The following is a 13632-nucleotide window of genomic DNA, read 5'->3' on the forward strand; positions in this document are numbered from 1 at the left end:
CCCTTTCCCCGGATAGTGTGATCACCGACAGACGTCATCCGTCATACGCGACGAGCTAGTATGGCGAAAGCCCCGAAATCTAAATCCTAATGCTAAATAATAATGAGTAAATGCTTCTAATCAGATGCTAGGGACCGCGATGACTCTCTGATTTGATTCCAGCTCGCACCAAATGGTATTAATAACGAACAAACACACCATGTGCGTGAGTTTTTGTGGGTTCTCCTATTTCCTACCCCCTTTTTATCATTCCATTCAGTATTTATAATCACCGTCTCCTTTAGCCTATCCGACATAATCGTGGGAGGTAAAACAAAGATTTCATTTCATTTTATCATGGTGCTGTACTGTACATTTAAACAAATTCAGTGCAGTTATCTCGGCATACTTTTTGGTCAGTACTAAATTTAATACAACTGAATCTGTTTAGTACACGTGCAGCTATCTGTCAGAGGGCAGCTCTTTCGTTGAGTTGATTTTTAGTTTAACGTCCCTTTCAGCAGCGAGGCAATAGGAGACGGGACCTGCTGATTAACGTGGAATCCGAACCACAGGAGCTCCCGCCGGGAATCGAACCCGGGTCTCCCACGCCAAAGGCGCGTACGCTAACCGCTTAGCCACAAAGAAGCTTTGAGGCCAGCTCTTGTTGCACAGACTATAGCGTACGCGGCCTAGCGACTCCGAGACGCATGTCCAGAGGGATGCTAGCGTCCCCCTCTCGTCATACGTTAAAATGTCTTAGGAACTTTTTTGTTGCAAATTTGATGTATTTTCTGAATCTCTAGGTATTTTTCCCAAAAGGAACAAAAAGCTAACATTTTAAAAAAGAAAATTTTGGAAGTTTTTTTTTTAAATTTAAAAGTTTTGGGGGAAATATTTGATACGAAGTTAAAAATTCGGATTTTCCGACCCCAAAACATAAAAGAGCCACATACAATATACCATGATAGATTTTTTTTTTTTTTTTTTTTTTTTAAGGAGTAAGATTTCTATATGGTCTTTATTGCCTGAACTATAATTTGAAAACGGTCAATAGGTGGCAGTCGCATAGCGCGTTATGTTCATGAGAGCTAAATTCAGCTACCTGACAATTGTTACTTGCTGTTACCCTGTTGTTACGGTACGTATCAGACAAAGAGGGTACTTAAAAATCCATAAGCTTGGTATTTGTAGTAATTAAGTGTGATGTGAAATGGTAATTTCGATATTGTCTTGATACTTAAATTTTAAGGTTTTTTAAATTATGTTGTAAAAGTTTGGTGCTACATGGTTAATTATTTATTTCTGGAGTAGTACTATAAACAAAATTCATTTAATAACATTTCATTCAGACACTATGGAGGCTGCGTTTAAATACGAGCCTTTAGACAGCGCGACTGTATTATTCTTTTACTTATACATTAAGTTAAATGGGTATATTCAATCACGCCATTATCTGTGCGACGTGTGTAACAGTTTGAATTATAGATAGCAAGTAGAGCTCTGTTCTTACTTTCTTTCACTATACAGCTTACGCATGGACATTCAAAACATGGAAAAAGTTGAGTTGATTATCTTTGCTTGCCTTCAACAGAGTTTGGAGGATGAAGTGAAAATGTTCTCGTTTATAAACTAATTTCGAACGACCCATTTGTATGGTATGTGACAATATGAAGGTTCATCGTCGTAGAACAAATCTTATTAACGGATCGTATATTAATTAATTGTGGATTTAATGGAAGTATGAACAGCGTGAATATTTATGTAGGTATTTGCCTAATCATGAAATAGTGGGTGCTTGCTAGTGGGAGTAGTCCAACAGGCTGGGACGACAGTACTGTGATTGCTGTAAGTTTGTCCTCCCTCAAACCTGGTCATTTTTAACTTGTTTGTATATTGTGTGTTTGTATCTTTTCTAAGGTCCACGGAAACTAGAAATTAAAAGGAAAAATTACTGAATTCGCCATTACTAAATCTGGGTTCGAATTTTTATCCATTCATTCTAAGATTTCCAGTAACTTAGACCTCTGGCATACTAAATTTGGAAGAGGAGGGTGGTGTAGAAAGGAGTACAATCTTCGAGAAAGATTACCCAAAATATTGGAATGAATTCTGGTCCCAAAACTGTAGGTTTAACAGTTCATTGAATTAAACTGTGAACTGGTTATAGACTTTTTAGTCCCGGCTTTTCAGCACCGGCTATATGAGGCATGGAGCTATAGCTGAAGGTGGAATCCAAACCATCGTAATGCTTTCAAATTTTGAAACCTTCCTACCGGGAATTGAAACCTGGATTCCGTGCGCCCAAAGCGCGCGCGCTCTCCGCTAGACCAGCCGAGGGGGCATAACTTAAATTCTTACACAACGACAGTAGGAATGGGCTATTTACATTCCAATGCTTAGCAGCGGAAGAAATAGGTCTTCAACATGGGGGAGGGGGGAGTGGACGTGTAAGACAGTTCTCATAAATATATATTCCCATAGACGTTCGAACTATTTATGAAGTTCAAAAACAATGCTCTGGAGGATCAGGGAGTAGAGTTGTCTTCAACATTGGGGGGGCGTGTAGATTTGAGGCTTATTCTGGGAGGATATCAATTTCATCTCACTTTCCTTTGTAGCAATCGGACACAAATCATCATATAGGTTCAATTATAAGCCAGGTAATGGACATCTTGTGGGTAGGTTCTTTTCTGTAACTACTTTCGTTTCGTCTTTCCTTTCATTCCATCAATTTTCTATCTTCCGTTCATATGTCTCTTAGTCTAAAGAGCATACGCACATTATGTTGATAAGCTTTGGATTCAAGGCTATCTAACTGCAGTCCATAAAATTATAAATTCACTTCGAAGAGGATATATTGACAATGCATCATCCAGTTGAACATCCAGTATCTAGTCAGCCATATCGAAATTAAAGTAACTAAGATATTTTGCTAGTGAAGGGTGTCTCTCTTACTTCTGAAAATTAAAAGAACCTTTCAAGTTGTATTCTAGGGTTACAAGTGTTCTAGAGAAGCTTGGGCTTTCTAGTTACGCCAATGCATTTCACGTCAGAAACAGAAGTGCGATACTTTATTCTTAAGCCCATTTATCACTACCGTTCTTGCTGTTTACAAAACTGCTGCTTTCCCATTTGCCAGATTTTGCAATCCATATGGGGTCTCCTTAGGATAACTTACATGACTTATAATACGAGAATTCTCTTTTTAAAATTTCCAAATTGTTAATATTAATGGGATCCCAACACATAATATAAAGTCTCTCAAACTTCCACTGAGACTTATACGAACATAGTATTACATACTAGACACGCACAGAGTTCCTTCGTGGCTAAGCGGTTAGCGTACGCGCCTTTGGCGTGGGAGACCTGGGTTAGATTCCCGGTGGAAGCTCATGTGGTTTGGATATTATATATATATATATATATATATATATATATATATATATATATATATATATATATATATATATATATATATATATGAGAGAGAGAGAGAGAGAGGAGAAATCATTAAAGTGTACTTACTTTTTTGGGAAGCTAGGTGAAACGAAATGTAAAAATAAACTTCGAATAACAAATCGGGTTTTATTACCATGCATAGGATTCTTCTATTATGTTTACTTTAAAATATTTACTTTTGTTTGAAGATGTTTTGGTAGGTTAAAAAAAAATTCTTTTTTCCATAGTAGATAAGTAATCAGTTGGCTCAGAGAAGTGGGGGGGGGGGTACTTTCAACAAATGTAACGGGGGCATGGAAAAACTCAAGTTTTCTTCATTCAGTTGGATCCTCAGTGTATGGCAACTGGTTCTAAAGTCATCCAAATGCGGTTCATGGGTTCACTCAACCTGTGTAAAATGGATAAAACCTGGGAATAAAAGCGACTGATGTATAATGCTGTCTACATCATGGAAAACCTTTTTAATCTGCGCACCTCTTATTCAATACATTGGGCTGTCTCGAAAGGCATATACAGAAAGAACTAACGATCATACTGGTAGTAAAAAGAGCCTTTGCTTGGGTAAATTTCCAATTTGGGCACACTTATGCTTGAGCTTTTGGGGGCATTTGCTATCTACTTACAGCACTGTTCACACATACGCGTGCTCAACTATCGAGCTCGAAGCTCGTAGAGCTTTGCGAAAGGACTCCTGGAGTTAGAGAAAAAGTGAAGAGCGGATTTAAAATCTCACTCCCGTAGATGGTTTAACTCGTTAAGTTTCGTTACATAAGTTTAAGTGGAAAACATCCGCAGTTTTCAAGAAAGAAGAAAGTCTCGGAGCATAGCTATTATGATCAGGTTTCTGTATGGCAAATGGTTGTCTTCCCAGTTTGTGATTTGACAGTTAATTTCCAGTGTTGACCCAGTATCGTGGGGAGGAACTGGAAACTTCTTGAACTAGTAAAAGGTTATAGTTAAGGAGCCGTACTTCCCATTTAGGGAAGGACGAGAAACGCCATACTTTCAGGAATTATTCATTGACTATCTAGGATGTTAAAAAGTAGGTAATAGACTGAGTTCTTGCCCTTGTACTTAGGGTGTTTAGCTAGTGCAACAGTAAGATGTATCCTCGTGCACGGGAGATGAGAAGTAGCTGTTCTTAACTATTACCTAGTAAAAACTAGAAGCTCCGTGATAAGAAAATGTAATGATCAAAGCTGATGTGTTAATTACATAACCTCTTTAACTGGTTGGTCATATTCGTAGGGTTTCGCAGGCTAGGAACACAGTGGCTTAGGGTCAAGTACTCGCCTCCGATGTGAGGGCATACTATAATCTGTTTCACATAACCTAATAGGAAAAAGTTTTTCCCCCCACCACGCTCAAGTACAGGTGAATGTTGGTGTTCCGCCTTCCACTCGAGTTTGATAGCCAAAAGGAACAGCAGTGCTTTCTCAACATCAGGTGCGAGCGAATTGACATACGAATTTAGTTTACACGATTTTGTTTATTTGAAAAGCTTCCCTCCCTGTGAAGGTTAACAACTTGCCTTCCCCTTCTGCAGTAGTAAGTAGTGGGAGGTAGGGGAGTTTACTATCAGGTTGCCTGAAACAGACTTTAGTTCGATTCCAGGCTACGTGAGTTTATATTTAACAACGTGGGTTTTCCCGGGGTTCTTAGGTTTCCTCCCACATTCCCATTTTACTATTTCACAATCCATCACTTCCACTAGTTTTTTTTTTTTTTTTTTTTTTTTTTAATTTTCCTGGGACATAATAGTAGAATTATTCCATCGAAGGTTATAATACCAAAGTAGTTTGTTAGTTGCCCTAAAAGACGCGAAATCCAATAAATAACAATTACTACATTACAATAACATTGTTCTAATTGGAAGATAAATCGGAAATCATATTAACCTAATAGTTTCGACGTTCTTATATTAAAATGGAACTTCATATTACTTGTGACTTCAAAGTTATAATTACACATAAACCAGTGATTATTATTATTATTATTATTATTATTATTATTATTATTATTATTATTATTATTCAATTCTTCCCAGTTTGAAATTTCCGTCGAATTGTTTATGGTAGAGTAGTCATACGTAGATAAACTTTGCCAGCAAAACTTCACAGAAGATGTTTTTTTTTTTTTAATTATTTAAAATAATGGCAAATTTGAAAATTTGAAAGAAACTGTTAAAACCGTATAGCTATTGTTACTTGACTCTACATTACAAGAAGTGAATAATACTGACAACCATTAGGAAGACGGAGGGGGTACAAAAAGTTTGTAGTCCCGCTTTCACAAATTTGCGGACTTCCATTAAAAAAAATGTCTATTGGCTTATGAAATCTGATCGGCCCTGATCTACAGTCAGTACATTCTTAAACAAGGACACTTCTTTGCGCCCTAACTGCCGTGATCGCTTACGGTTCACGTTGTTCGAGTTCAGAACTTCCTGGCAGTAGAAAGCCCTGATACAGTTGAGTTGATTTTGAATTTGTCCCGTTCAACAGCGAGGCTATGAGACTTGAACCTACTGATTAACGTGGAATCCGAACCACATGAGCTTCCGCCGGAAATCGAACCCGGGACTCCCACGCCAAAGGTGCGTACGCTAACCGCTTAGCCACGAAGGAAAGCCCTAATACAAATCGATGTAATGGTTAGACCATACGGCAAGATTTTACTTTGACTCGGACAGTGACTTGAATCGGTTCTTATAGGTTGTCACTTCCCCTGGAACTGTTTTAGCCTTTGGTGCTGTCACGTGGTATATAGTCCACTTTTCACACACAACTTTATTGATATAAAAAAAACGTTACGGATCATAGCTGAGCAAGCGAAAGGTGGTAGAAGGCCCGCAGGGTTCGTTTTATTCCACGTCCACCTTTACCCTCATAATACCACATGACATTGTCACGATCGGGTGGAGCAACTTCAATGTGATTCCTCAACTGCTCCGGGAACCGGGTCAGATGAATCGGTTGCAGTCACTCTGTCAAAGTAAACTCTTGCCGACAATTCTTTCATAATCTTGGTGTCGCATAAGGCCCTAACTCAAATCAACCTAAATTTCATTCCATCAAGGAAGAAACTGCTTCAATTCTTTCGTTGTTGTGAATTAAACGAATACTGAGTAAAATTGAGGAGTTTGGTGCAATAAGGGCGTAAGTCAGAAACATGCAGTTGGAAAAAAAACTGTTGAAAATTTAAGTACTGTTTTATTCTTACACAAAACAATGTAATATGCAGTATTTTATTCCAATATTGAATTGAAATATTACCAGGAGGCTAAACAAGTATGGCAAAAGCCTCAAATGAGTTTGATGCAAAAAGGGCGTAAACTCGCTACTGGAAGCTACAATAAAATGCAGACTCCAGTAAGTAGAAACAGTAATAAGTCTGATTATATATATATATATATATATATATATATATATATATATATATATATATATATATATATATATATATATATATGAATATGTATATATGTATATATTATATGTATATATATATTATATGTGTATATATTGTATATATTATATATATATATATATATTATATGTATATATATTGTATACATATGTATATGTATTGTTGGTTGAGTTCTTGGATGGTCCTGAGGTTGTATTAGTGGTAATCTGCAAGTTCTGTGTCCTTAGCGGGTGGAGACGAGTTTTCCATCTTTTTGTTGGCAGTGCGTCTGGCTTTTCCATTCTCAAAGACAACACATCCTTTGTAGTTAGCAGGATGAGCTCCTTGACAATTCCAACAGTAAGCTGAAGTATCCCTTATTTTCTTTGGGCAGTACTGGGTAAGATGATTTTCTGGGCATTTGACATCTTGGCATTGCATTGCAGTATTCCTGACTGTGACCCAGGCGCTGACACCTGTAGCATTGCAGGAACTCTTGTGGTTTATCATTTTCCACAGAGATGCGGTAGCTTAACAGATAAGGAGTAGTAAAGATTTCTTTCGCTTTTTGGTCTTTCTCCAATTGAACGAGAAACAGAGGAAGATAGACACGTTCAGTGGAGTTTTTACTCTTCCCTTTTAATTGTGTAACACTTCGAACATTGAACCCTAGGTCCCTTAAGTCGTCTTCAATATCCTGAATTGGAGTATCGACTGGTAATTTTCTGAGTACAACTTTCAACGGAAGATCTTTCCGTATGACTTTGGTGGCATACTGCTTTTTGTTCTGTTGACAAAATGCTACCAATTTGTCATAATCTCGTACGTCAGTACACGTAACTTTTATGAAATCTTTCTGTTGTTGAAATTTTGCCGATCGAAGGTTTGGTCTTAGCGTTTTAGTCAGCGTGATTTTTTTTTTCTCCACATCATATATATATATATATATAAAGGCATTTTGGTTTTGGAGATTTGGTTGAAGTCCTAACATCATTGGTAATAATTGTTTGTGAAAGATTGATTTGTTCTTCATCTTCTAGCGCTTCAAATTGATTGTGAAGTGGTAGTTTCAGCGAGTTCGTAGAGCTAGTTTTAGCATTGTTTTTCTAGCTGATGGCATTTCAAAATCATCCATTTCAATGTTACTCTCGTCCTACGAGAGAGTATGCTGTGATTTGGTTTGGTCATCCATTGATAATTTTTGTTTCTTAGTACTGGTAGTTGGGTTTACATTGATATCAATTGACATGTCTGGAGTTCTCAGCCTCTGCACGTGAAAGGACCGGATGTTTATACGCATTCATATGTTCAAGGGTATAGGGTCCTGAGCAGTATCCACATATCCCATCACTCCCACTCTGATTTAGATCCAGAAAATGGGGATCACTAGGCAATGGTAGAGGATAAGGTGTAGCCCCTGGGAAAGGTGCAGTAATTTGATTTGGGCAGTTCTGATCCATGGTATCTGTGGCGTTTAAGGATGTATAGTTAAATTGCAATTTCGGAGCCGCCAGCACTGGGCCAGGAAGCGTTCTAGGCATGGGTACAGTTTTAATTTGTTGTGAACACGTTGGAACCCCTGAGGGGAAAAGGGCCCGTCTCACTTCTGAATTTGGTAATAATTCGTTGATTTTCGTTGACAAAGCGTGTTCTCGATGAAATATTGCTTTGAGTCCAACGTGTGTCCTTCCGATATGATGGATTTATCAAAATTTTTATTATTATTACTAATTTTCTTTGTTTGACTGTGTTCGCGCCAAAATGAAGAGCTGCGAAATACAGGTACTTGTTCTCTTAATCTCAGCTCTTATTCTCATCTTCAAGTGACGTACGTCCCCTTTTAAATTCAAGAAACAAATTTCCAACACTGGCTCGCGAAGGAGCAGATTCCCCAAAAGTATTCGCCTACGTTTCAAGGCACTGCTCCGCGTTAAGCCCTTCTTGTAATCGTAGAAAATCGTAGCGCGAAAGTCACGTCTTGACAACTCCATGACTAACTAGACGATGGCTCACACGCGATTCCTTATCTCTCTTATCTCTGACCATGCTATCACACTCATTGTTGCCATTGATGGATGAAAGTCACATAATATCAGTGTCGAATGCAATAAACAAAATGTTGCTGTGATGTTAGATTATTGCGCTGTTAAAAAAATTTCGGCATGGCCCTCGTATTAAGATATGTATGAGTATAAAAATACATGAAATGATATGAATTTGAGTTAGAAACTCCCTTGAAAGTCTGTGTACGCTACTGAATTAGCATGTTATGGTGCTCGCCGCAGTTTCCGGATTGCCAATATCCGCAAAAGTGCTGATATATAACATTTTTTTTAAACTTTTGGAAATCTTTCAAAAATATTTGTCACGAATGAAGTTTGACACTAGAGATGATGACTGTCGAAAAATCAGTTGGCAATCGCGAGACAAAAGTGGATTCTAAGTACAATAATGTCCTGGTTATTTATCTAGGTATATAATAGATATATTCTAACATTTTCCATGAGGAATATGTTGAATTATCACAAATTTGTCAATATTAGGGGGCGCACCCACGGGGGCCAACCGGGTCCGGACCCCCCTCCTCCCAAAAAAGTCTTCCTAACTTAACATACATTTGTACACTTACTTATTTATTGATGTAACATGAACATTTGATTTTACACTCAATCTGTACTCTTTCTTTAATAAAAGCAATCTAGTTCTATCATTAAATATAGATGGAAGTATTTTACAGTTACTTATCGTGTTTTCAGGTACAGAAAAATACCCGTTCAATACTACATAGATGTAGTGGCTTGTCGTATTGGACCCACCCCATCAAAAATTTGAGTGTGCGCCCGGTCAATATACATATTTTGTAACACCGCCCATCAAATCTCTCCTTCTCCGTAGGTTCAATCCTTGTTTAAGAGGATTCTTCTGTTCCTTCGTTTCTCAAACTTAATTACTCCAAATGCTTACTTCATTTGTAACGTGTACCATTCATCTCCTTCAGCGTACTGAGCCAATAGGAATTATTTTATTTAACTATTCTGTTCAACTTCTTTAAATTTATTTTCCGAAAAATTATCCAAGATTGGTTGATTTTACTTTCATTGCATTGCATTTCAGTTCTAGTTTCATGTAATAATCTGAAGAATTTATTTTCTAGGTCGATTAAGTTCTGTCTTCTGGTAAGATGATACGACTTCTGGTTCTTGGTAAGTCTTAACTTTCTTATGAATAATATTACCGTACATGTAGTGTTATTTTAGACACGTAAGCATCAGAGATCCACTTTTCACCTACCAGTAGCCTGACCTGGAGAATGTATATTATGGCATTACAGAGATAGTTGTTTTAAAATAATGTGGTCTTTTTCAAGAAATCTTGGCCACTCGCCTCTCTTTAAAACCTCCTGCATGATTACCCGTATTTGGACTTGGTTGAAACAAATTTGAATTTTCTTTAGCCAATTAATATCTTTATTCAGAGCCAAAGTATTTGAAATTCCTATGTACAGTTCCCAGAATACGACCTTCTAAAGTTAGGTGGGTTGCCAAATTTTTCTTTAACAAAAGTGTACACTCATGTCCAAAATTATTGTCGCATGTCTATAAATAAGTTGTTGTAGAAATATAATTTGATAACTAATTCGCCCGGTATTTCTTAATGTTAGTATGTGTATAATCAGCAAAGGCATGTATGTGGAAAATTTCATGTCAAAAGAGCAGTAAATAAGAACAATAAAACGAAAATGATTTTCTTGTCCATTTAGCAACATTTGGTTTTACTCATTCTAATTTTCGTATTTAGACCTATAAATCTTTTCCTATGAAATTTACCACAAATATACATTTCCCGATTATACACATAGTATCAGTATTAAAAGTGCCCTGCAAAATAATTATCAAATTATATTCTTACAAAAAGAAGTTATACATACGCGACAATCATTTTGGACATGAGTGTACATATGTACTAAAACTATCTTCATTGACAGATTCGTACGGAAATGATAGGCCTACAATCAACACAGATGTTGAAAGGAAAACAAGTAGGACATATCATGTAAGAGGGAGAAATATTGTCCCGTACTTAGGTGAAAGTTATCAGTTTGCCAATATAACATCGGTTTGATAGTTGGAAGACGAAGTTCTAAACATTAGCATTCACATATTCTAAATCCTAGATTGGAGGTGTAAATTAGCTTCTACGGTAGAATTCGACTCAGCCGACATTGAGTCGAGGCGGAGAGGTGAAGGGTGGGTGTGTGTGTGTGTGTCATTGTTAGGAGTATGTGCGTCACTTTGTACTTAGTTGAGTTGAGATTTTGGGTTTAGTCATGTTCAGCAGCGGGGTAATATGATATGGGTTCCTGAAGCTTAACGTAGAATCTGAACCACTTGAATTCCCATCGGAAATCGAACCCGAATTTTCCACTCCGCAAAACGCGTACGTTAACCATATAGCCACGAGGAAAGGCTCTCGGGACTTTGTATTAGAAGTTTTCACTGTTGAGAGAAAAATAAAAAAGTACAATCATCTCCATTATGTTGGCAACGAACGATGTACTTTTAATGCCATAAAAGTTGTTTTCCTAGATTTTTTTCCAACTACGCATATGAGTTTACCCTGAAATGTGAAATTTCGTTCAGTTCTATGTGATCTATCGAGTGATAATGATGTCTTTAGGCAGTATTACGATTAAACAAAAGGTATTTACAATTTTAAGCTATATCTCACTGATTATATTCTATGCCAGTGATGAATAAACTTTATTAAGAGAGGGACAAAGAAAAAAAACTTGAGCTGCGCAAATATTTAAGAATGAGTACATTTTACAAAATTCTTACAATACTAAGCCTTATTAATGACGGAGGTCTCTAATTATTATACTCTGATTCAAGTTGAAACTGATTCTCAGAAGCGAAATAAATGTACACCTTTATTAGTCTATATCCATTCCGGGTTAGATTCCCGGTGGGGACACTGTCAAAAAAAAAAAGTGTAAAAGCATTTTCAGGCCGACAATACTGAGTGAGATTTTTCTGAGTTTTCCTCATTCTTACCAGGCAAATGCCAGGATGGTACCTAATACACAGGTTCAATGCTACTTCCTATTTTCCGTCTTTCCTCGGATAGTGTGATCATCGACGGAAGTCATACCTCATGCGTGATGGGCTAACATGACCATAGATATCGAAAGCCCAGAAATCGAATTCATAATCCTACTTTATATCTAATACAACTCTTTCGAAGTAGCTTTATCCTTATATTTTCATTCGTCAATCAAATCATGTGACTGAATAGAACCATTTGGAGGCTGGGTGTTGGTCCGCGGACAGTAGGTTAGCCATCCCTGTTGAATTCTGTCATCTTGGTAGTGTTTTAATGAAAAGCTTGATTAGTGCGATCTTCAGTATTAGTTTAATCTTACTAGGCATCATACTTTTCGTACACCATTAATTTTTAGACTAACGAAAGTGTTTCTCTACTTTCTCCAACTACGCATGAGGTTTACACTTGTAACGGTATTGTGTAATTTTTATATAATAACTTGTATTTATGGGTAAAATGTGCTTTTAAAATATACACAAGCTGTTCAAAAAGGAAGAAGAAAATATAAAGAAAAATAATGTAATTTCTTTTCTGTTATTATGATTGATGTTCGGTTGTGATAGTGATACGACATGTTTTATAAGTTGTCATAGCAACGAAAAATATATAACATACAGAGAATCCATCTTGTGAAACTTAATGTACAATATTTAAAAAGTGTGTAAATCTTTAACGTATTACATACTACAATAAAAAAAGGTAATATCAGAATGAAGTATTTAGATGGATTTTGATTAAACAGTAGCCTAGAATATATAAATATACGGACTGTGGGCTATAACGACATATAAAATATGCAAAACAAGCATTAAGCTCATTACAAACTGGGATTTTTCATAATGCACATTTAGTGGTTGTTATACACTATCATTTTGTTCAGCTTTTGAAATTGATGAATTGGTAAGCCTCAGAATTTTTCAGAAAGAAGTCCAAAATGTAGTTTTTTTTTTTTTTTTTTTTAATTAAGTACTAAATACAAATTAGTTTGGCACAGGAAGGTTGTCAACTCAGTCCTGAATCTTCCTTACAGAAAAGAAAACATCTAGACTCGCATTAAGCAAACAAAAAGATCAACATTCCTAATTGTCGTTGGTATTTAAATTCATTATTTTATGTTCTACGAAACTAACTGTACGTAATTATTTTATTTTGTGCAGAGTAATCTTTCACTACATTAGAAACTGGATTATATGTTTATGAAAAACTTAATTTTGCATAAATTTGAGTCCATTGAATTATCACGTATTTTATTGTATTCCTTATCTGTCTTTTTTCAGATGATAGTACGGCTGATGTGAAGGCATTGCAGGTGAAGAAGGTTGATTTGTGTCTATCAGAAAATGGCCGAACACACCACACAGATCGCTTTGATGTTATGGAAAGAGCAGAAGATCCACGGTTGGTGGTTCGAAGAGGACAACCTTTTACTATAAATATCACTTTCAATCGCTCTTATGATGCTGATAACGATAAAATTTCCTTCATCTTCAAAGTAGCAGGTACGTTGAAGATTATATGTAATTAAGTTGATGCTTTAAAATTTTATTTTACTACTACTTAAAAGTTTCATACTCTATACCCTAAATTGTACCGTGTTATGCTAAAAAGAACTAAGTGTAAAAATTAAAGAAAATTCAGGTAAATGCAACGGCTGTTTCCTTTTGCTTATTTAGGGAAATT

General features: G+C 36.5%; 1 protein-coding gene across 1 annotated transcript in view; it reads left to right on the plus strand.

The window, feature by feature from the left end:
- Positions 1 to 1100: 1100 nt before the first annotated feature.
- Positions 1101 to 13632, plus strand: part of LOC145687639 (annulin-like) — a 73118-nt gene continuing 60586 nt past the window's right edge. The window contains exons 1-3 of the mRNA XM_081761107.1: positions 1101 to 1120; positions 10004 to 10052; positions 13230 to 13451. Of these exons, the coding sequence (XP_081617233.1) occupies positions 10031 to 10052; positions 13230 to 13451 (244 nt within the window). The 5' untranslated portion in view covers positions 1101 to 1120; positions 10004 to 10030. The remainder of the gene's footprint in view (positions 1121 to 10003; positions 10053 to 13229; positions 13452 to 13632) is intronic.

This window comes from Thermobia domestica, chromosome 1 (assembly GCF_964235325.1).
Source record: "Thermobia domestica chromosome 1, izTheDome1.hap1.1, whole genome shotgun sequence".
Lineage (NCBI taxonomy): Eukaryota > Metazoa > Arthropoda > Insecta > Zygentoma > Lepismatidae > Thermobia > Thermobia domestica.